Source organism: Emys orbicularis, chromosome 1 (genome assembly GCF_028017835.1).
Source record: "Emys orbicularis isolate rEmyOrb1 chromosome 1, rEmyOrb1.hap1, whole genome shotgun sequence".
Classification (NCBI taxonomy): domain Eukaryota; kingdom Metazoa; phylum Chordata; order Testudines; family Emydidae; genus Emys; species Emys orbicularis.
The window spans coordinates 8,655,156-8,680,221 of record NC_088683.1 but is presented as its reverse complement, the minus strand read 5'-3'; the positions used below and the strand labels follow the sequence as shown (position 1 = coordinate 8,680,221).

Below are 25,066 nucleotides of genomic sequence, written 5' to 3'. Positions count from 1 at the left end.
CTGAATGAGATCTCCTCTGACAACTTCAATGACTTCAGGAGCAGGCCATGTTTGCATAGACATGCCTACTCTGCCTCAGTGCGCAGCATGATGGAGCTGCTTTGCCAAAATGATCAATTTTGGCTGGTTTGGGTTACAAATCACTCTAATATTCGAATGCAGGGGTGATAGAAATATTGTTATTCTTATTGTACGAGTAAAGGACAGCAGACCTGTGCTTAACATGCCCTGATTACGGGGGTCACCCTAAACTGAACCTCACTTGCTAAGCAGGGGGGTAGGGATGCCAAAACTTAGCAAAGAGAAGATGGGAGTGGTGGTGGTAAATATTTATATATGCTATTGGGGACTCTACCTAAGGAGGCCGAGATACCATTTGACCTGTTCCACTCCAGCATTTAATAACAGAGCTGATTAGACTCAATTAAGAGTCCCTGTTGGTGATTCCTATATGAGTTTAGGAGCTAAGCCTTAGCTTTTGTGTGGAAACAGTGAAAGGTTACATAGAAACTGCACTGACAGTGAGCAGCTGAGGCAAAGGGCAGTGCCTAGTGCTCTGTGGGGTGGGTGTTTGCCTTCGGTTGTGGTGTTTTCCCAAATTAACATTGGGTTCCTTTTTCCCTTGTAACAAAAGTTTTAGTTTGTTGCAAAAAGACTCAGGCTAGGTCTACACTACAGCGGGGGTCCGACCTAAGATACGCAACTTCAGCTACGTGAATACCGTAGCTGAAGTTGCGTATTTTAGGTCGGCTTACCTGGCTGTGAGGACGGGGGAAAGTCGACCGCTGCCGCGCTGCCGCCGACTCCGCTGCCGCCTCTTGCCGTGGTGGATTTCCGGAGTCGACGGCAGAGCGATCAGGGATCGATTTTATCGCGTCTTCACTAGACGCGGTAAGTCGATCCCCGATAGACCGATTGCTACCCGCCGGATCGGCGGGTAGTGAAGACAAAGCCTCAGTGCTTGTGAGAGGGGAAGTATTGTTCTTAGAGGTGCCCAAGGGTGGTGTTTGGTTTTCCCAGATTACTGGGTGAGGGCTCAAGCCGGTTCTATTTTCTGTTGTTAAGAGAATCCCTTAGGCATTGAAATCGGCCTTTGTTGGTACCAACTCCACCTGGCAGAAGGGTTACACATGAAATTGGGATGTGCATTTATACCCATCCTCCCCCCCCCATGAAATTAGACAGCATCTGCTCTGATGCTTCCTATTTAATTCCAGAATGAGTGTGTTTTACAGGCTTTAAAAACAAAAAATATAAAATCTAAACTACTGTAGCTCTAGCGTTTATGACTATCCCAAACTGTCAGAAGCTTACAAGGAGAGTGTTAAGCATACAGCTTATTTCCTGAATACTTCAAAGAGGAGGATTTCTTAATGGTGGTGAGAAGTGTCAGATTGACTGCAAGGGTCGTGGTGGATTCGCCATTCCTGACAATTTTTAAATCGGGATTGGATGTTTTCTAAAAGATCTGCTCTAGGAATTATTTTGCAAATGTTGTAAGGGCCTATGTTATACAGGCGGTCAGATCAGAGGATCACAATGGTCCCTTCTGGCCTTGGAATCTATGAATGCATGTCTTGGATAATGTATTTCTCTCTTTGAGCCTGATGCAGAGGCCAGTGGAAGTCTTCAATGTTTCTGTTGACTTCAACGGGCTTTGGCTCAGGCCCCTGCTCCACAGAAAGCATATCACACGGGCAGAGGCTGTGCAAGCTTCCCCATGCTACTCACCAATGTTCTTCCATCCTGAGCTAGATGGTTGAGGGGGATCATTTCTTAGGGGAAAGGGTAATTGGTTCTCTGCCACCCTTGGCCTCTCTGTAACAGCTGCCAATTGTGGCAGTGGTTTTGTGCTGTCCCACCAGAAATTGGCCAGGTCCCACCAGCTCATTTCATACAGGCCATCGAACAGCCATCCAATTGTAGCACTATTACTATTAAACATTTATATTACAGTGATGTCCAAAGGCCCCAGTTAAGATGTGGACCCCTCTGCGCAGTACAGACAGATAAAGAGATACTTAGGACTTGTCTACACTTAAAACACTGCAGTGGTGCCACTGTAGCGCTTCAATGAAGCTGCTACCAACACCGACGGCAGGGGTTCTCCTGTCAGCGTAGGTACTCCACCTCCCCAAGAGACAGTAGCTAGGTCGGTGGGAGCGCTGGCTACACCAGGGGTTAGGTCGGTTTAACGGCGTTACTCAGGGATGTGGATTTTTCAAATCCCTGAGTGACATAGTTATCCTGACCTAATTTCCTAGTATCAGGGGGTAGCCGTGTTAGTCTGTATCTACAAAAACAACAAGGAGTCTGGTGGCACCTTAAAGACTAACAGATTTATTTGGGCATACGCTTTCGTGGGTAAAAACCTCACTTCTTCAGATGCATAGCTGTTAGTCTTTAAGGTGCCACCAGACTCCTTGTTGTTAATTTCCTAGTGTAGACCAGGCCTAAGTGTGTGCGAACCAACCCAGCAACCAAATAGCTGGTGTGGGGACTGGTAGAGATCCTATGATGATGGAGCACTATACAAGTGTCTGTAAGTCCCATCCGATGGAGTGTATTATCCCCATTATACCCTTGGGTCAAAATCTATTTAATATGAGACATTCGTATGTAGCTTTATTCCTACTATATTTCCAATGAGCTCTTTTACTCAGTCCTTACTCAGCACAACTCCCATTGTCTTTGCCTGAGTCAGGCCCTCAGGATTTGGCCCTTTGTTAATAGTTCTATCTGGCACGACACAAAACAGTGATGCTGAAAACAAACTTTTATTCTCTCCTCTGTCAGTTTCATGTGCTAACATTTATTCCCTTGAAAAGCTGTAGGACGTCCGGTTTCTTGGCAAGCTGCCGTGCAAATGTTCCAGTGTCGTCCAGGGAGTCCTGCAATCCAGCCCGCAGGAGAAGCCACGCACAGGCCGCGTGCTGGCCCGCACAGGCCATGTGCAGGGCTGTAAGGAGACAGGACATTGACATGGAAATGAAATCCGCAAACAGGGATTTGTATTTCATATGCAACGCAAATGTCAGACTCCCAGCAAAGGGAATTAATCCAGGAAAAACTGGCCACGGGTGAACAATGACTTTAATTCCTTTTTCAATTATCACATGCAATCAGTGCCCTGCAGTCTGCAGTGGTGGACCTTGAAACTGCACTGCTGTGTCCATTATGGAGGCAAACAACGGCGGTGGGAAATGAAATAAGAATGTTTCCGTTTGTTTTGCACAGTAAGGAGCTGCCACGTTCAAATAAAGCACCATCCGCCTAATCACTGTACAATGTCACTAGCAGGAAGGACAATCCAAGATCCTTCCATCGATGGCTGCCACTTTAACAGGAGACTGGCCCCAGCAACCTACAGAATCTGGCCCAGTGAGTCTTGGCAAGGAAAGAAAAGATTTGTACTGTGTGTGGGGCTAGAATGGAACACACAGGATCAGCTCCGGTGTACATTGATGGCTAGATGCTCCATTGATTTCAGTGGAGCTATGCAGAGGTAGGATCAGTTGCAGATCTGGCACACAGTCCCTAACCATACAATGTAATGTGTGTGTGTGTGGGGGGGGGGAGAGGTTTGCGGGGCCTGGGACAAATCAGCCTGTATGGGCCCCCCTTAACATTTTTTATACAGGTGAAATCTGGTGTGAGGAGGGGACACTAGTGCTGGGTGACGAGGGACGACGGAGAGTCACAGGGTGGCACCTGTGCTAGAGGTGAGGGGGCCCCCTGTGCTGGGGGGTCCCAGAAAAGGGAGGGCTTCAGGGCAGAAGGGCAATGGATGGGGTCAGCCTGGCGCTCGTGTTAGGACGCTGGCGGCCGGTGCAACAGCGGCCAAACAAGAAAAATAAATACAATGCGCACTTCCTGCTGGTGAGTGTGGGCCCGACCCCTGCTGCAGGCACCAGGACCCCCATTAACCCCCCGAGCCCCTAACTCCTCCCCCCGGGCCGGCCTGGCCCCCCACGCACCCCTAACCCCACCCCCCTGGGCCAGCCTAGCGCCCCCCCCACACGCACACTGAAGCGTGGGGGCCGGAGCAGTCACCCCGATTCGCCAAACCCAAGGGATCGCTCTGACTATGTGTCAGTCTTGCAGAGTAGCAAGCCTGCAGCGTGTTGAGCGGGCTTTAACTGGGTTCTAGCATGGCTGTTGTACTGGTAGGAGGTCCTGTCTGCACTTTGTCCAGATAGCTAGGTTAGCCAGTCTGCCTGCCTCCTTTCTTGGCCCAATACTGCTAGACGCCAAGAACCTTCCACTTGCTCTCAAATCAACTGGGAGTTGAGGATGTTCAGCATCTTGCAAGAGACACTCAGCACCTCACAGCTCTCTGTACAGGAGGATACCCCAAAGTACATGACAGACACCCACAATCCTCTGTCACTAGCACGAACAGCTGAGGCAGTGTGGGACAGAGGTCCAGATTAAGCCAGAACGCGCCGATACTAATACAGTAAGGCATCAGGGAGTGGATGAACAAGAGTGGCTGACTCAAGGTCATGGAGGAAAAAATGCTGCTGTACAGGTGACCAGAACCACTTGCACTGTAACCCGGGCAGGTGAGTGTAACAGAGTCTGAACACACCTGATCTATGTGTAGACTGGGAGAGAGAGCATATGTGGGAGAGAGAAAGAGACTGACTGATTGACTGGCTGATTAGGGGACTGTTCATGATGATTCTAAAAACAAGTATTTAGACCAACCTGATCACTCCGGAGAAGCCATGAGTTGCCAGTTTTGGCTGCGTTGAAAACCATTTCATTTTTAGAAACACTAATCCGAAGGGTGACTCGTTTATTATTGTGCACAGGTGACATTGCCAACTCAATGCAATTACTGCGGTGACTAGCTTTGCATCCAAATTCCACTTACTATTCATTTACAAGTCATACATCTGGCACTGGTTGCAGATTAGGCATTAAACACACTGTGCTGTGATCTTTCAGGGGCAGGGATCCTGTCTTCTTACCTGTTTTTAAATTGCCCTCCGCAGTACTGATGCTCTAGAAACAACCACCAACCAACCTACCAGAGGGCCTTACCAGATCGACTTTTCCCGTCTTTAGCATGTAGATCAGCGCCGAGGGACAACAGCGTTTGGATGGTACTTGTATGTCCTTCCTGCATTTTTAAGCACAAACACATCTGTTGCATGATTGTTAAGCAGAACCAGCCCTTTAAATCTTTCATTTGTGAGCCTAATATAACCTATAGGACTGGGAATAGAAAAATTCCTCTGTAAAGCAATGTTTATAAGAGCTTGCTATATGGCCAATGAGCACCACCATAAGCAAACTGGCAAACCTGTGGAGAGCTATAGATACGGGTGCAGATTCTTGTGTCCAGTCAAGGAGCAGAGAGGTGGGGGCTGCGGCTCCCTGATCCTGGGGCCAACCAGGGTCTGCCTCAGCCCCTGGCATATCTTAGAGCAGCAGTAAGTTGTACTTGGCTGCCAATATCCCCAAGAGCAGCCAGAGATTGCCAAAGCACAGCTGTGTTCCTGCCACATCGCCTCTTCCCCAGGAACATCTCCCACACAGATACAGAGCTATTAGGACAGCTCTACGCCACTCAGCAATTCTCCCTATGCAGGAGGAATCCTCCACTAGCAGATAAGCTATATTCACTGTCCCTTTGTGCTGCCACAGCAGTGCCGGGAGACCATAGCAGGGCAATGGTGAATCCTGGACGATCCTCCTGCAAAATACACCAGGATCCTGGCGCCTCTAAATGCCACCAGTCCTGTTATTCAATAGCGTTCAACTGGCATGCCAAGTGGAATTCAAAGGCTCCAGGACTGAAAGGCTGTGTCTGCTCTGAGGATTTTAAAGAATTTTCCCACTGTTGCTCTATCACCAGTACATGCTAGCAAAGGGCCATGCTAGCAAAGGCAGGAGAGCTCATGTAGAATGACCCCTAGTGACAAGGCCTAAAGAGGCTTCTTGTTAGCATGTTAGTGCATTTAAGGTGTCAGCTGCTCTTCCCTTTCCCCTCCAACCATCACTATGACCAAATGACCAAGGCCATGTCTACACTACAGGGACTACAGCTAGGGTGACCAGATAGCAAGTGTGAAAAATCAGGACGGGGGTGGGGGATAATAGGAGCCTATATAAGAAAAAGCCCCAAATATCGGGACTGTCCCTATCGGGACATCTGGTCACCCTAACTACAGCTGCACAGCCCCATAGCACAGCCCCAGCCTACAGGGACAGAAGGGGCTTTTCTGTCACCGTAGGAACACTACCTCCATGAGCAATGGTAGCTAGATATACAGTAGCATCCTTCCATCAACTTAGCTGTGTTTACACTGTGGGTCAGGGCGGCATTGCTATGGTGCTCAGGTCTATGGATTTTTCATACCCCTTAGTGCCATAGCTATGTCAACCTAAATTGTAGACCAGGCCTGAATCAAATTGCTTTTATCCTCTGCTGGCCCATCAGCCCTAGAATCCTGATTTACTGTTAACAATACAAACACTGGCAGCTGATGATTTGTTAAAAGGATTAGGCTTCATTAGGAACCTGTTTTCTCCCATACTGGAAATCTGGTCTGATTACTACAGAAGTCTAGGATTGCCACTAGTGGGTGTGTGCGTTTTAGATCAGAGACCTATGTCTTATTAATAGCTTCCAACTGAGCTGGATTTGCTATCTATTTGCATTAGCCCGTAGGGCACTGGCATTTTCCAAAGGATTTCTATGATATTTGTAGAATCTTAGAAGAACACAGAGATTGCCTCAGTGACATGGACTAATGATCCATCGAGTCCTGGATCTTCTCTCTGGCTGTAGCCAATTTTGGATGCTTCAGAGGAAAATTTAACCCTCGCATTTCCCCTAAATAATGCATCTGATTTGGCTGTTTCTTCCTCACCCCCTGCTAATTAGGCTTTGTTCTGCAGCAGGAATGTGGATAGCTCGTATTTGTACCTCCCCTCCCCTTTCCCATTTACTGTATAAGCTGCATATTCCCCCTGTTCACAGCACCCTGTGCATTACTGCATGCACACACCACCGACAGCAATAAAAGTCGTGAGCTAGCAGATGGCTTAGCTATAACGGCCTTAGCAGCAAATTGAGTTGAAAGCATAATTTGATTTTAATGTATTTATAAATGCAAAAAAAAAAAAAACCCTAAAGCAAATTATGCTGCACAGTGCAAGTGACACCGATTCTCAGAGAGGAAGAAAAAACCATCAAACCTTTTTGCAGATCAGACGGTGTAGCTGTTTGCCATGGCAGAGCAGGGATCTTTTCCAAAGCACATTTACATTCACCCCCCACAAACACATGCTATGAAATGCACCCCTGGCAGCCAAGAGGGCTTTCAACATAATTTCTCAGTGAATAAGGCGGATAAGCTGGGAGAAAGACCTCCTATGTGGGAGCCACCCTGCCATGGAGGCGATGGGATGGGACGGGATAGAGGAGAATAAGGTTACTCGTCTCCGTAAGTGCCATTGATGCAGTTGTAAAAGAAGGATAAAGCCTCTAGACTGTGCCCTCAAAGCTGCGTGCTGGAGTTCCTGAGCCTGTGAGCTCCTCCAGGCAGGGACCATCCCTCTTTGTGTGGCTAGAAAGCACTTGGCACATCCTGGGGGCTGCTGCAAACACACACAATAATAGAAGGGATGCAGCAGGGCTGTACTTCCTGAGCCCCCAGGAGGGATTCCAGATGACAGCCTCCGGGCTCCTGGGTAGAACACAATGGTGAAGCAACAATGCCACCACTCTTAGTACAGTATGACCAATCCTCTGTGTTCAGCCAGCACTGCTGGTTGATGTAGGGAGGGTGGGCAAAGAGCCATAGCCCATCCACAACCTGGCCATCCTTCCCTCTTTTCATCTCCTCGGGGCACAGAGGTGTAGTAGGAAGGAGAGGACACTCTAGATCTTTATTGGAATTCAAGACAGCCCCTGTGCAAGGGGCACAAATGGGAGTGTGGGAAGCTCCTTGTCGCCTCTCAGACCTTGTACACCTGCCCAGGGTCTGGCCAGAATCTAACCCAACCTATTAGCATAAAGGGCTTCCCCTCTCACCACTGTGGCTGTTTCAGTAGGGTACCGTGCTACGGTCTGAAATTGATAATTGCACTAATAACTTGCTAGTGCATGGTCCTAAACTGCTAGGGAGGCAGGAAGAGGATAAGGAGGAAATTCAAGCCCTGGGTTACTTCCATCTCCACTCCAACTACTGGTGAATTGGCAAATTAAGCTGCTGAATCAGTCCATGACCAAGGGGAACCTCAAGCAAACATACATGCCAAAGGTCAGCCCTGCTGACTCTTGGTCTTGAGAGGTGCTACTGCTCCCATTGGCTCCCTTCAGCTAGCAGACATCAGTACAGACCCCTGCAGACAATAGATTGGTGGGGCAACTCCTATGGTGTGTACAGGGCAACTCCTGTATATGGCAGAAGTCATGGGCAGAAGGTATTGAAGGCCGTGGCCCCGCCCATGCTCTGTCCTGAGGCCCCGCCCTCGCTCCCCCTCTCCCCTGAAGCCAGTGGGGATTCAGTTCCAGCCGGTGGGGAAGGAAGGGAGGGTGCTCGGGGCTCTGGCGGGCGGGCGGGGGCCCTCGGGTGGAAGGAGTGGGCCCAGGGGGCTAGCTTCCCCAAAGGGGGGTTTCTCCCGCCACCCATGGCAGAAGTTGTACCATTCTGCACGGTGCTAACTGAGCCAGGCTTCAGATGGCACTCAGGGCAAAGCCCACGCTGACATATGCCATAAGAGAGATGATGGGGTGTCAGCTTACAGCCGCATTGCACAGGGAGCAATGGAAAGGAAACAAACCTTGGCTGCGTAATGTAGCGCCGTGAGTTGGATTGACGTTGCTCTCTCATTGACATTGGCACCGAGATCAGAGACAAGGAAGCGGATGGCTTCGTCCTGGGCCGTGACTGCTGCCTGGTGCAACGGCTGAGCACCTACTGCATCTGCAGCTGTATAACAGGCCTAGCGGGTGGGAAATAAGGAACCATGAACAGCTTTGCCAAATTGCCATGAACGATTGCCAACTTGTGTACAAACGACATGTCCGGCCATTGCCATGACAATGACAATAATGAAAACACATGATATTTTAATCGGCCATCAAAAAAATTACTCACCCTAGTCCAGCAGGATTACGTAATGCTGGTATAAAACCTGTGTGTGTACAGTTGCATCAGCTCATTTACCAAGCTTTGGAAATGATTAGCAAAGGCTTTTGGGCCCAGTTCTCCTTTCCCCTGGTGTAAATCAGGAGAAACTTTATTGACATCAATAAAGCTACACCTTTATAAAACCAGTACAGGCCCATTGTCTTTCCAAATGCATGCAACACAGTAGTCTAGCTACAACAAGGTCATCATTTCACAGTATGCTGATATTTTGATCAACATCTAGCAAATCAATGGAATCTGGTCCCAACATGTAAAGGGACACTGTCAAGTCAAATTTGGATTTGCAAATGTGTTTGTACAAGGAGCCCCAATTCTCATGAGGCATGTGTGTTATACTTAATCATAATCATACTGTTCCATTATTTCTTTTCATTAAATTTCAGTTGAACCAGTTTAAGACAAACAAACATTCCACTTTTCGGTGCTGCCAGGTCTCACAATTTTATAGCAAGTCTTGTGCCTATATTTAGTATTTTTCTTAAAACCCCAGCTTCTGGAGTCATGTGAACAGCTTTCATTTAAAACACAAGTATGTTTTTAGCTTTGATGGTAAGCATAGAAAATTTTGAAGACCAGAAGGCAAGTAAAAAGAATGCAAAATGCATTAATGCTGTCACGGACCAGAATGTGTGTGGTTAGGCCCAATGGCTCGAGCAGCAGCAGTCAGGCCTAGTGGTGGGAGCAGTGGCAATCAAGAACTAGAAGTCAGAGTCAAGGACTAGAGCAGGGCTGGCACAGGAGCGATCACAGCTTGCAGGCATGTGCACTGAGCAGCCATTGGCCTAATGCTGCTGCTGGGCTTAAGAGCACATCTGTTGGTTCCTCCAGCCAATTGGGCTGTCTGGCTAATCAAGTGATTCTGCTGCAAGCCACCCCGTTCCCCGTCCCCTGACCGCCCCCCAGAACCTCTGCCCCATCCAACTGCCCCCTGCTCTGTCCCCTGACTGCCCCCCCCCGAACCTCCCGCCCCTTATCCAACCCCCCTGCTCCCTTACCATGCTGCTCAGAGCAGCATGTCTGGCAGCTGCGCCACCCAGCCGGAGCCAGACACGCTGCCGCGCTGCTCGGCAGGAGCGCACAACCCTGCTGCCCAGAGCGCTGCCTGCGCGGTGGCATGGCTGCGGGAGAGGGAGGACAGCAGGGGAGGGGCCGGAGGCTAGCCTCCCCGGCTGGGAGCTTAAGGGCTGGGCAGGACGGTCCCGCGGGCTGGATGTCGCCCACAGGCTGTAGTTTGCCCACCTCTGTTTTAGAAGGAAATCAGAGGTCATTGGGAAGCAATACTGGGAGCTATAGCTGTTATAGGTAGGGAAAGTTCACTTCCTACACAGCCACAGCAGGAAATCTACTGGTCCTCAGAAATCTACTGCCAGAAGAAACTCTACATGTATGGTCTAAGCATAGGCTAGAGAGCCAGGAATGCCTGGGTTTTAATCTCGGCTTTGACACCAGCTCCTTCTGTAGCTTTGGGCAAGTAAGTCACTTTACCCACTCTGTGCCTCAGTTTCCCCATCTGTAAAACGGGGATGAGACTTGCATCCCTATGTCACAGGAGTGTTTGTGATGGTCGGTTACCTAGCAAGTATTTATACAAATCATTCTGAAGAGGTAAAGCTCTAAGGCCCGGATTCACAAAGGTACTTAGGCACCTAGTGTCCACTGAAATCATTGGTTGTTAGGTGCTTACATACCTTGGGGAATCTGGGCCTAAGTATTGATCATCAGGCTGTGAAGGCCTTCTTGCTACTCATGAGTAGCCCCACTGAGCCAATGATAACTTGGTAGCAGCTCACCCGTGGGAGTCATGGGCACACATTCTGGTCTTTAGTGGAATCACCATCATTAGCCACACCACTCACTTTTTACTCAGTCCTTGTGTTAGCTTCAGTGGGAGTTTGCCTGAGTAAAGTCCTCCAGATATGGCTCCATACAAGTACAAGAGCTAATATTGTTCTCTTTGGTGGGTGGCGTTTTGTATCCGGAACCTGGAGAAAAGGCAATGTGGGTCTCTTGTCACCATACCTTATGCTTTTCTAGAAGCAGCTGGGCTATGTCGATGTGCCCGTTCTGTATCGCATCCATAAAGGGAGTCACTCCGCATTTGTCCCTGCTGTCAGGTTCATATGGGCACCTTGGAAAGATCATAAAACACGTGCTTGAGACTGGTGCGCTCGGGCTGCTTTGTGTTGTTGGAGCAGTGCACAGTAGCTGGAGTGTCTCATGGTATTTGACCAGAAGGCTTTAGATCTGTACGTGAGGCATTCCAGCTAAAATGACCACCTGCCCCTCTCTCTTTGTCCTATGTTGTATCGTATTGGGTGCTGGCATGTGTCTTTAGAGTGACCCTGAGCTCTTTGGGACAGGGAACTGTTTGGCTCAATTCCTGCAGGGTGAATTTCTCCCCCAGGCATAAGAGGGGCAGAAGGTCTATGCGCCACTTACATCACACTTAAAGTCTCCGAATAGAACTTCTGTGGGAGATAAGTGGCGCACAGGCCATGGGCTGGCACAGGGATGAACTGCCCCAAACATGGCGCTACATACATCATTATTGCGAGCCAAATCCCAAGGACCTTACTCAGGCAGAACTCTCACTGGAGTGAATGGGAATTCAACCTGAGTAAAGTCTGAGTCAAAACTGAGAATCTGGCCCAATGACAACACAGTGGGTCAAATCCACCCCATGCCAATTGTAAACCAGGGTTTAGTGGGGCTGGGAGGGGTGTGAAGTCTGATACTGGGGAGGCTGTGGATGGAGATGGCTATAGCCTCCCTTCTTCCAAGTGCAGCTTCAACAGTGGGCAACGCTGGTCAGGAAGGAAGTGTGGCCAGAATGATTCAATGCAGTTTCCCAGCAGACTCTCCGCGGCCAGGACTCTATGGAGCCCCAGGCAGAAAATACAGCTACCCCTGGCGGAAAGCAAGAAAGAAGGTGGTGCCCTCATCTCAGGGTGAACCCCTGCATTGTGGCACAGTGGGTCTCACTGGTGCAGGCAAATGCAGTAGCTGGGCTCAGTCAAACCCAGAGGAATTACACTCGGGATAAACTAAACCCAGATGGTTCTCTCCTTGTCCTAAGGACCCAGCCTGGTTATGTAATTGGGGCCTATGTCACAGTGAATTCTGAGGCAATCCGGAGAGTAAATACATCTGAAATCACCATAATCAGCTGTGAAAAGTGAGAGGCAATTGATAGGTTCTCAGGGCTCACAAACGTGCAGCTGGGATTTCTAAATGGCATCAATGTTCCCGGTGTCTGTTTAGTCAAGCAGGCCATGTGCTGTAAATGGAAGGGGGGAGTGGGCCGGGAGGAGGGAAGGGAGAAAGAGTGTGTGTGTGTGTGGGGGTGGTTAAATTTCACAAAAAAATTAGGACAGGAAGCCTGCTTACCGCTCAAGAAGTGCTTTCACTACGTCAAAACAGCCGTGCATTGCTGCGAGAGAGAGGAAGTGGATGGTAATTCATGTTTCCTCCCACCTACAAAGGCAAAATAAGTGGGTCTGTGCCCCTTTGGGCTTATTTGTGATGTATAAAGAAGCCCTGAAAGATTCTTAATTAAAACCTTTTACTGCTTGTTATTTTTATGTGAGACGTATCAGGAATATCCAACCGTCTCTATGTCCTCCAAGGACTCTCCAGACAAAACAGGAGAGAGAAGTGAAGTGGAAGCTTTGTTTGCCCTGAACTGAAGTGTGTGTCTGTGTTTTGAATCTTAACAAACAGATTTTTTTCTCCCACCTTGTTAGGCCTTTAAGTTAAATAGGTGCTAAGCAAGACTAGCACAGAACAAAGAGTTTTAAGAAATCTGGAAAATATTCCCTTCCACTCTCAGTTGCTCAGGTTTTGCTTCCTTGATAATTCAGCTGGACATGTTTGGTACTGTGCCATGTACAACACACTGACTATTGGGAGCTGAGAACAGGCATGCTAGGAACATGCACTTAGCACATCTCCAGTCATCGAGTCTCCTGGGGAAAAAACCCCATGGTAAAAGGGATCTGAATTGCAAATGTAAAATCCTCTCTGGCCTTCTTAATACATGATATTGCAGCAAAATGGGGGAGGAACCCTATTTTTTTCCTTTGTAGGCCACCTTCATATAATAAAACCAAACTCACAGCTGCTAATATCAGGTTATTTACTCATTTTGATTAAGCAGGACAACACCGTAAATGTTTTGGTCCCACAACCAAACACAGAACTGCAGTTGAAGAAGGGCTCTCAGCATATGTTGCACACAAGTGATAGTCTTAGCTTTAATAGCAGCATTGCCAATCTCAAGAGATGAAAAATTATGAGTCAGACCCTCAAAAATCACAAAATTGAAAAAAAAAATAATGAGGTTTTTAGTCTGTCTTTTAACTTTTTAATTTCCCTCTATTCCCCTGCCAATATGTGTGTGACAATTTCGGGTTGAAAAGTCAACCTCTAATGCTCCCAAAAAATGAACACCTTTCCCTGGCTGCCCAGATGGAGACTTCTGTCTCATCCCTAGGACAGGGGAACTGCCATCCATTTCCTATTACTGTCTTCTGTCTAGATACAGCAGCAGCACTTCCCTGCCTCCCGCTACCCTGGGACCTCGCTACCTGAGACCTAGCAGCGCGACTTCCCTGACTTCCCATCTCGCACCTCCAGCTGCCCTAGGACTCTCTCACTGCTGTAGGGCCGTGAAGGCAAGGCTCAGTGGCATGGCAGGTCTGTGTCCTTAGCCCCAAGGTCCCCTCACAGAGCTCTGCCCCCGTGCCCAGCCCTGAAAATCATAAGATCAGCAGAGTTTCTCATGTCACTGCAACAGTTTATCCTGCAGGCACCCAAATCCTGTGACATGATCAGTTTGCGAGAGGTGGCAACACTGCCTTCCCCTGGCTGCTGGAACAGGACTTCCCTTTACTATCTCCATCATCATCCCCAAGCTGGGGAGCTGCCACTGAATCCCCTCCATCTCCTGCCCCATCACTGTTCTCTCCACCCCCTCAGCCTCCCTCCTGCCCCTCATACTCCTTTGCTCCTCCCACTCCTCTGCACTCCCCGCAGCCTTCCTCCTGCCCCCTCCCTGCAACTCCCTTCTCAGCCTTCCCCTGCATCCCATTCATCTGCAACCCCTAAATCTGCCCCCTGCTCCTCATCATTCTCCTCGCCCACCCTTCACAGTCTCTCTGCTGGTCCTCACAGTCCCTGTGTTCTTCTATCCAGCCCTCTGGGCCATACTGTGGCAGCCATTCTGCCTGTGGGCACGGCTTCTATCTCATTGGAAACAGTGGGAGGTGGCAGCCAACTTTATTAAGGTAGCCTCCTTCCACGTGCAGATAGACCGTAGGGAAATAGCGGCCGTCTTGCTGGCTTCAAAGCTCAGCCCCACTGACAATTATAGGAGATGGCAGCCATTCTGAATAATTCACGAGTTGGCGCCTTTTGCTGTGTTTTCACCCCCAAAATCACTAGGGTCATGATAAAATTGTGGAAGTTGGCAACCCTGTAATAGCAACAGTCGAACAATGAAGCTGGTGTGTTGTGGCCACAGTTTATAGCACTGATCAGTCACAATGAGCTCCCTGTCTTTTGTGGTACCCACCCATTGTCTTGACTTATACTCAGATTGCAAATTCTTTGGGGCAGAGACTATCTTTTTGTTACGTGTGTCTTCAGAGCTCAGCATAATCCTGACAGCTAATTTGGGTATCTAGGCGTTACTCTTGTCCTTGCTGAGCGGGGTGGTGGTGGGGTAGGTAGGTGATGTCTCCCATTCACACCCAAATCTCTCAGGACGACAGCTGGGTGCCAAATGGGAATGCACCTCACACAAATGGGAGGGGGGCTTGGGGCAGCAGCAACCCCCAGCCCTGGGGAGAGCTGGGCACCCCCATGTGTGAACCAGTATCTACAGGGCCCTGCTTCTTTGGGGGGGGGGACGGAGCCACTCTCTCTGCCCCCCAATGTGAGCTGAGATCTAGAGGAAGCAGAGCACCCCATTTCCCCAGGCTGCCTCCAGCAGTGGGGAAGGGGCTGGAGGCTCACCCTTCCCCCAGTGCTGCCGCTTCTAGGGGTAAAGGGAGGGCAGAGCAGTGCAGGGGAGTGTAGGGAGGAAAGGAGGAGGGGCCAGAACTATACAATAGGGGATGTGGGGCTTTCAACTCTGTCCCCTCCCCAACCTCCCCATAGCCACACACCCTATTTCTGTCCCCCATTCAAAACATGCCCCCGCAGTGCTGAGACCAGGATGGGGACCTGGGAACAGGCATGTTCGGTGCATGGAACAGGCACATACACACAGCACTGAGATTATGCTTGGGAGCTGAGAACAGGCAGGCTCGAAGATGCCTCCGACACAGTGCTGAGACCAGGGTAAGGAGTTATTGTAACAGGCTAAATTCATCTCCTACGGGATGGTCTCATTCAGCTGACAACATCTCATTGAGATGAATGGGCGATTTCACACCTGAGTCTGTTATGCTGCAGGACATGAGAGCTCATTCCCCATACACCAGGCCCAGATCTGCATTTCCATTCTCCTGCCCCCCTCTCCTGCCTCCAGCTGGTATGTGCACTCTTGACAGCCACACCATCTTCCCACCTCCCCACGCCCCTGCCAAGCTTACCAGGGGCATGGAGTGGCAAGGAGCAGAGTTATGGTCACCCAGTGGTGCCTCGTGAGATTCAAGAATATTTAGTTCAGCTGCATTCAAACCTCTGAAAGCCAGGAAATGAAGAGTTAAAGGAAAGCAAACAAACTTCAGAAATCCAGGAAGTACAGAAGGTGGATGCCACCCCCACAAGGCAACCTTACGCTGTCTGCTCTCTTTGAGTGATGATCCAGTGCACCCATAGCACACAGTAGCACTCTGCAGAACACTGAGAACAGAGCATGTGAGCACTGTTGGACAAAGTCTAACTAACACTTTCTCTTCGCTAAAGCAAAACTCAGGTTTAGATCAAGTGTCGCAAACTGGAGCTACCTATACTACACCTGGGCCTACACTCAAACACGGACCCACTCCCCACAAACGACCCTAGACTTGATAAATGTTACCACCCCTTTACCCTTGCCTTGAGGATTCCTTCTGATACATGGCCTTCACTCGCCCCTCGCTAAGCCCAAGAGACCACCACCCTGCTGACAGTCCCCACGGCAAGAAGACCCCTATGTACTGCTACTGACACAGCCTACAGAGCTCAGCACTGAAATAAGGTATACTTGATACCAGAAGGTACACGTGGCCTTTTGTCATACTGCAGTCACAGCTCTGCCAAGCTATTCTAACTGGTCCCTCTATCATTCAGTACATCTCACACAGTGAACGCAGCTGCAGCTCTTGCACATTAAATGCTGGAATTCCAATCTATGGAACACAACACAAACAATGATGGCATGTTCTCTTAGTCCTTCCTCATATCTACTTATTATAGACTCATACATTTTAAGGCCAGAGGGACTATTAACTAGCCTGACCTCCTATATAACATATGTCAGAGAATTCCATACAGTTACTGCTGTGTTGCATCTAATACCTTGTGTTTGATTCTAGCATCTTCCAGAAAGGCTTGACTTGAAGACTGCAAGAGATGGAAAATCCACCATTTCCCTTCGCTGTTTGTTAAGTTTTGCACCATCCTTACTGACCCATTCCCAGGGGCTATTGCCAGCTCCAGAGGGGCAGAATAAAGGTTGTGTTGTGGCGGTGATGTGAACCTTAACTGTTCATTTCTTGGTTTTCAGAGGTCTGAATGTAACTGAACTCAGTGTTCTGGAAGGGCACAAGACACAGCCAGGCAACCTTAACTCTGCATTAATAAAATTTTAAGTATCAGAGGGGTAGCCGTGTTAGTCTGAATCTGTAAAAAGCAACAGAGGGTCCTGTGGCACCTTTAAGACTAACAGAAGTATTGGGAGCATAAGCTTTCGTGGGTAAGAACCTCACTTCTTCAGATGCAAGTAATGGAAATCTCCAGAGGCAGGTATAAATCAGTATGGAGATAACGAGGTTAGTTCAATCAGGGAGGGTGAGGTGCTCTGCTAGCAGTTGAGGTGTGAACACCAAGGGAGGAGAAACTGCTTCTGTAGTTGGATAGCCATTCACAGTCTTTGTTTAATCCTGATCTGATGGTGTCAAATTTGCAAATGAACTGGAGCTCAGCAGTTTCTCTTTGGAGTCTGGTCCTGAAGTTTTTTTCCTGTAAGATGGCTACCTTTACCACAGCCAAGCACTGAGGTACAATCGCATCTGCTCCAACCCCTCAGATAGAGACCAACACCTACAAGATCTTCACCAAGCATTCTCAAAACTACGATACCCACACAAGGAAATAAAGAAACAAATCAACAGAGCCAGACGTGTACCCAGAAGCCTCCTGCTACAAGACAGGCCCCAAAAAGAAACCAACAGAACTCCACTGGCCATCACCTACAGTCCTCAGCTTAAACCTCTCCAACGCATCCTCAGTGATCTACAACCCATCCTGGACAATGATCCCTCACTTTCACAGACCTTGGGAGGCAGGCCAGTCCTCGCCCACAGACAACCCGCCAACCTTAAGCATATTCTCACCAGCAACCACGCACCGCACCATAACAACTCTAACTCAGGAACCAACCCATGCAACAAACCTCGATGCCAACTCTGCCCACATATCTACACCAGCAACACCATCACAGGACCTAACCAGATCAGCTACAACATCACCGGCTCATTCACCTGCATGTCCACCAATGTTATATATGCCATCATATGCCAGCAATGCCCCTCTGCTATGTACATTGGCCAAACTGGACAGTCACTACGCAAGAGGATAAATGGACACAAGTCAGATATCAGGAATGGCAATATACAAAAACCTGTAGGAGAACACTTCAACCTCCCTGGCCACACAATAGCAGATGTTAAGGTAGCCATCTTACAGCAAAAAAACTTCAGGACCAGACTCCAAAGAGAAACTGCTGAGCTCCAGTTCATTTGCAAATTTGACACCATCAGATCAGGATTAAACAAAGACTGTGAATGGCTATCCAACTACAGAAGCAGTTTCTCCTCCCTTGGTGTTCACACCTCAACTGCTAGCAGAGCACCTCACCCTCCCTGATTGAACTAACCTCGTTATCTCCATACTGATTTATACCTGCCTCTGGAGATTTCCATTACTTGCATCTGAAGAAGTGAGGTTCTTACCCACGAAAGCTTATGCTCCCAATACTTCTGTTAGTCTTAAAGGTGCCACAGGACCCTCTGTTGCTTAATAAAATTTTGGGGCACTTAGTTAATTAATCCTCAAAGTACTCATGTGAGGCCTGGTAAGTATTATTCCCACTCACAGATTGTTAAACTGTGGCACAAAACTGTTAAGGGACAGCGAGTGAGAGAATGAGGATCCGATCACTAAACCCCACTCCCTACCATGCACATGACTAATGTTATTAGAATATAAGGCACACTTTGCACAGGTGTAAAAGGACTATATAACATGCAAGGCAGTGGAGAATCAGGCCTGCATGCTAATCCAAGTATGCTCCCAGTTTAGTAACAGCCCCAACACTGATTATTCATACCCCTAGCAGGAATACATTATCACCCTTCACACAGGCACAAATCAAAACTGCTGTTTTAGGGGCAACTGCAAGTGATAAAAATTATAGCCTTATGCGCTTCTAATCCCTGAATGACACAAACTCTTCTGGGGCCATTAGAAGTAGGGTCCATACCTGCCGTGTGCAGAGGAGTTCTCTTTATTTTGCTTTCTGTGTTCCAGCTGCTCGGAGACACAGTGAGCAAGTACTGGATGATCTGGGGATCACCCTCTCGACTTGCTATATGGAAGCAATTCCAGCCATCTTTGTTCTTTAACAACGGGTTTGCTCCATGCTCAATGAGATCTTTAATCACCTCCAGGTTCTTCCTGGTGCAAGCCATCATGAGAGGAGTCCTCAAAAAGAGAAGGGAGAATAAATACACAATGCATCCTCATTATACCACCAGCTGCTCCACAGCTAGCCCGTTACGATCCAGACTCCATTGCTGTAACAACTGAGTTTGAAGCAAGATTTAAGGTTGGCTGTGGCCAAAGAGGGTTCTAGCACAGCGTGTGGGTACAGGTTACTTGCCAGGATTATCTGGGTATACCTCATTCAATCATTTCCCTGGCATTTGCAGGGGCCTCCAGCAGGTCCCTCCTGTTCTCTGCCTATGGCATGAAACAGTCTAGTCTCTTGTGGGCTGCAATATTTTGGTCTCATTTTGGTTGTTGGTTTAGTTTGAGGGTGCTGGATGGTGTTGGTGGCCTGTGACATACAGCAGGTCAGACTGGCTGATCTAGTGTTTCCCTTCTGGCCTGTGATTCTATGACAGTTTGGCCAGCCAGTGTGGACCTAGTAAACGCGGTGTTATCATCTTATCCTCTTGCAGCCAGCCTACAGACAGGACAGATGACCTACTAAAGCCACTACAAGCTAGGGGAGATCTCCTTTAGTTCAAGCGATCGAGGTGCTTTTGAAATCGAAGTCCGGGATTCTATCCCCCAATGCCACATGTGGATGGTTTCGCTGATCATCAACATGCCTATACAGGTGCAGCATACGAACTCACGACAGATTCTAGAGCACCATTTTCTCACTTAGTTTGTTCACTGTGCACCCTGGCTGGCTGTACCACTTGGGCCCAAGTGAGTTTAAACCAGTTTAAACATTGCTACAGCAGAATAACCGGAGAAAGAGCCAAAGGGCTGACACTGGAAAATCTTCTCATCACAAGCAACCAATCAATTTTATGTGCATATTGGCATAACAACACGCTCTTGTTTTCCACTAAAACAACAGAGAAAAGAAAGGCAATGTGTACTTGAGATTTTCTGTTGTAGCTGCAGCTGGTCAGATCAGTACTTTTTACCCCCTACTGTCCCATTCCCTTCATCAGCATCGACAGGTGGGACTGTAGATAACAAATCACAAATTGGACAAACCCCTTTTCCAAGTCAATATGCGCTAGCCTCACAGTGAGATACTTATGCGGGGCAATCAGCACAAGTGTGATGCTTCATACAATTTTTTTTTTTAAACATTCAAGACTGTTCTCGTTACATTGTGGTGTGAAAACTTGCTAAGACTATGGATCGCATTGGCATCTTCCTAAGGCCTTGAGGACCACGCCCAATTGGTCTATATAATAAAAGTAATGACTACCTGTACTTAATATTGTGATCCCTCCATCTGAGAATCTCAGCATCCCTCATAAGCATTAACGACCACACTTATGTCCAGTAGAGAAGTAAAGAATTATTATTCTCATTTTACAGATGGGGTAACTGAGATACAATGTGTCTTGCTGAAGGCCATAGCAAGTCTGGCAGAGTCAGGAACAGAACCCACCTAGCTTGACACCCAGTCTGACGTCCTAACAGCAAGACCCTCCTTTTATATGTAGGTAAAATAAGTGCATACAACTGTAATAATATTTGATTTGATGGTATCGCCCATTTTTTAATTTAACTGCAATAAACTACATTTGATCAGCTGTGGCTTCACCCCGCTGCCACAGTCCACATTTGAGTATCAGGACACACTTTGGGCACCGCCTGATTAGCATCTGATTCTTGCACTCACTTATGCACATGTTTAATTTACACATGTGAGTAATCCCATTGACTTCAATGGCACTATTCACATGCAAGCGTGCCTAGTGATTACAGGGTCAGGACCTACATTTGCAGTCTCCTAGTATTTCTTTCACCCTTGCAGTGGGTACTTTTTGAGCATTCTCGTGTGCTCTAAGCAGATCAAAAGACGCAGTCCCTGTCCCCAAGCAGTTTACAACCTAAACTAATCCTCTGCTGCACTAACATGTCTCCAGACAAACAGCAGCAGCAAAGGTGCCATCCCTACCAGGCAGCACCACATTCAGCTCAATGAGGTGTTAAATTCAGTCTAATTGGACCGTATAAACACTAACATAATGAAGAATTGACAAGTCTGAACAACCCTCCACTAAATCCTCTCCCTTTTATTCCCAGGATGGGATTATAACCTATTTATTCTTGAGAGATTTCTTCAATTCAATCTACGGCAGACACCCTGGAGGTTGTCTCTCTCTCTTCATCCTTAGAATGTTTCTCTTTCGTTTTACAATCTCACCTCCTCTTTGATGCCATTAGGGAGCCACACATGGTGTCTTTATTTTAACAGCTGCTACAAGCAGTCTGGCATCTCAGAGGGCATGCTGTATAGTCATATACGGTCTGCGCCTTAGTCCTGGCAAGACCATTGCAGTACCCAGCTCCTTCCATGGAAGACTGATTACTTCAGATTGCATGCAATTTGCAGCAGAAGACTGCCGCTTGGCTGGCTGGGCTGCTGCCACACAGTCATCCTTAGCTGCACCTTCACTGACCTGATTTTGTCAGCCTACATGCCAGTTTAAGGGACTATAACGTGACACTGGCTTGAGTGAAGTAAGTAACTTTTGACCAAATACAGGCCAATCAGCATTATTGTTAAAGAATGGGTGCATAATAAATCATAATGTATAACAAAAGGAAGGGAAAAAATCCCTTAGACTAAAATCTTGAAAATTCTCCACTTATTTCCATACCCCCTGCTGCATGTGGTGTCCAGTGGTAGGTAAAGAACCACACAAGTTAGAGATGGAAAAAGACATCACCTGCTCCATCTTCCTGGCAGTATTGTATTGTTCCTCATGATACAGACTGAAGAACTTTGTCTAGCCTTGTTTTCAAAGTCCCAAACAAAGAGGCCTCCACCATTTTCACAGCATAAAGAGTCTAAGCAATTTTCTCAGGTTATATCTACACTACAGAGCCTATGCTGGCATTGCCCCTCTTGTAGACGCAATGTACCCTGACCAAACCAGGAATTCTGCTGGTGTAGGAACAGCCCCTCCCCAAACAACATTAACAATGCTGACAGAAGCACTCTTCTTTCGGCATAGCTGCGTCTACACTGACCATTTGGTTAGCATAGCTATGTCACGAGGGATATGGTTTTTCCACAACCATGACCAACACGGCTACCCAGTATAAATTTTAAGTGTCGATCAGGTCTCTGGTTTTAAACTGGGGCATGGGGTGAGTGGATGTATATTTCTGTTAAGGGTGAATCTTTTCCCTGCCCCCCAATTTTGTCATGCGTGGCATGAATAGTATCTGTGCACCCAGAGAGTTTAGTAATTGGGTAAATAAATAAAGTGAATACTAGATCTCACTTTCAGGAAGTTTTCCCATACTACTTCTTACATTTATCTTTTTACCGCACTAGCCTGATATTAGCAATGACTTAACAATTTAACTGCTAGCATAGATGGGACAAAACTCTTTGACATTGACAGAAAGCAAGATGTATTCTCAAGTAGGCAGAGATTTAATCTTCTCTTTGCTAAACTATGCATAGTATATATAAGGCCACAGATTGGTATGCACCTTCAATCCCAATGCAACTACATTCCAGGGCCAGAGGCTGGGAATACAAGTATGTATTCTTGCTTTTGGAATTTGTAGGAATGAAAGGTGCCATGGGAATATAAAGATATCAACATATCTAGATTTGCTATGTGAGACAAGTATCTTCTTCCCCTGCTCTCACTTATTATGTCAATGTCAGGAGTACTAAACTGACTAATGATTTGTAATGATAAGGATTAGGTCAGTGCCTCCTATTCATGTTCTAATTTCAACTTTAAATATTAACTGAGAATTCTTTGCTGCCTCATGTGATGGAAATCCTGTCCCTCCACCACCTTGGTGAATAATGCAGCTTCATTCCCTTGCAGTAATACTTTACATTTATATAGCAATTTTCATCTGAGAATATTATTATTATTTGTGTTACCATATCGTTATTTGTGTTATCAGGTCCCCATTGTGCTACCCATTGTAAGTGCTTTCCAAATATCAGTTAATTAAGGCTCACTATACCACTCAGAAGTAGGTATTATTATCTGCCCATGAGTTTCTCATTCACTCATTCTTTTATCTGGGCACCCTAGAGTTTAAAGGCAGAAAAACAAGCAAAAGAAGGTTAGTGATTTGACTGGGGTCATTCAGTGAGTCAGTGGGAGATCTGGATTAGACTGGACCTATGTGCCAACTATTAGACAATGCTTTCCCCCCTCCCCCCACAAACACATTTCAAACACTAGCCAGATCCTACAGTGAAACAAGCCAGTGACTTACCAGTCTGCCTTTTTCAAGCAGTCTATCCTTGCACCTTTATCCAGCAGATACAACACGCAGTCCCTGTGACCCATGGAAGCTACTTCGTGGAGGGGCCTTTTGTAGTCATTATTAAACATCTCGATGTCCATTTCCAAGGCTTCTACTAAATGGGTCAGAACATTCAGGTGACCATGCCTGGCTACATAGTGCAGTAGCGTGTCCCCAGATTTCCCATAGTGTTTCCGCCTCACTTCCTTGCCCATTTCCTTGTCTCTCTGCAACTCCTCTTTGAAAAGGTCTAGTCTGCCTTCTTGAATCAGCCTGAGAAGTTGTTTCTGATTTTCTGCTTCAGCCATAGAGAAACGTGTGGCTCCTAAGACATTAAAACAAACAACAACAAGCAGGTTTGGGACAGAGAGAGTTCAAAATAAAATGAATGATGAGATTTTAAAGGCTAATTGGAAAATCTATTATCATAAAAACAGTCTTAATATAAATCCAAAATAAAGGTGTCTCCCACCAAATGAATCAAAGGTGGCAAGTCTCTGATATCTGACATCACCGGGTTAAAATGTCCACAGGAAAATATCGAGAGACGGTGTATGTTTGTGAGCAAGTGGAGGTTCCTAAGTGGGCAGGGAAACTTAAGTGGATAAGAAATTCTTACAATCAGTGTCATAAAAAAAGCTTTTATAAATAAAAATGCTCCCTCCCATACCTGAACTGAAGATGCAGTAAATAAGTCAGTATTGGATCTTATGCATAAAGACAGCAGTTATTATTTAATACCAGGTTTTTCAACACTCAGCCATAAAATTATCATCTTAACAAAGCTAAAAAAGCTTGTGGGATCAGCTATACAAAATGAAAAAGACCCAAGCTACTTGCATGTGTCACATTAAAATGATTAAAAGCTCACATCGGACACACCAGAGTCCACTGACGGCTTCTATAGCTGTTGCTGCAGGGCGGTGCTGCACTGAATTCCTTCCCCTTACACAAGCTGTCTTCTTCTTGTGGACAAACAGTGTTTGCCCTGACACTTTATTTTAGGCTAGTGGGTAGAGCTGCAACTGGTAGGGGGACCATATGTCCCATTTTGGCCAGGATAGTCCCTTTTTTAAGCCCTGTCCTGGTCCTCTCAACTTTTTTTTCCCAAAAGGAGGCATTTGTCCTGTTTGCTCTTGCCAACTTGATCAGTTGGCAAGAGCAAATGGGACAAATCCCCACTTTTGTCAAAAAAGTGCGGTGTGGTGGAACGTGCGGTGGGGGGGAAGGGGAAAGAGATGCCAGCCCCTCCTGGGGGGGGGGGGCAGACAGTTCCAGCATGTGGGGGAGGGGGCTGGCAGGGTTCCAGCAACAGGCAACAGCCTGCTGAGGGGGGCCCCGCAGGGTTCCAGCGACGGACAACAGCATTGAGCAGGGGTTGGATGAGGCCCTCGGGCGAGCAGCTCAGGGCGTCCCGTTTTCTCTTTGGGAAATATGGTCACCCTAGCAACTGTGGACTTTGGAGACCTTAGTTCAAGTCCCTGCCTTGCTGGTAGCCAGATGGGTGATGATGGGCAAGTCACTTCACTAATTTGTTCCTTGGTTTCTGCATCTGTAAAATGGGGATACCAACCTCTTTTGTAAAGTGCTGGGAGATCTACTGATGAGACGCGCTGGAAAAGAGCGAGGTATTATTATTACCGGCTGGACTAGTCTGGCACCCGGCTTCCCCCAACGGCCACTGCTGGCCGCGTCCG

At 47.5% G+C, this 25,066-nt stretch overlaps 1 protein-coding gene across 1 annotated transcript; it reads right to left on the bottom strand.

Annotated features, from left to right (window-relative positions):
- Positions 1 to 2,761: 2,761 nt before the first annotated feature.
- On the bottom strand, positions 2,762 to 24,293 carry ANKRD16 (ankyrin repeat domain 16). The gene is made up of 8 exons (XM_065423155.1): positions 24,241 to 24,293; positions 23,340 to 23,694; positions 18,865 to 19,085; positions 12,561 to 12,603; positions 11,193 to 11,301; positions 8,803 to 8,964; positions 5,050 to 5,128; positions 2,762 to 2,959 (listed from the first exon to the last, which is right to left on the bottom strand). Exons 2-8 carry the CDS (start codon positions 23,675 to 23,677, stop codon positions 2,799 to 2,801), a joined length of 1,113 nt encoding a protein of 370 aa, XP_065279227.1. The 5' UTR covers positions 23,678 to 23,694; positions 24,241 to 24,293; the 3' UTR covers positions 2,762 to 2,798.
- Between the last annotated feature and the right edge of the window lie 773 nt (positions 24,294 to 25,066).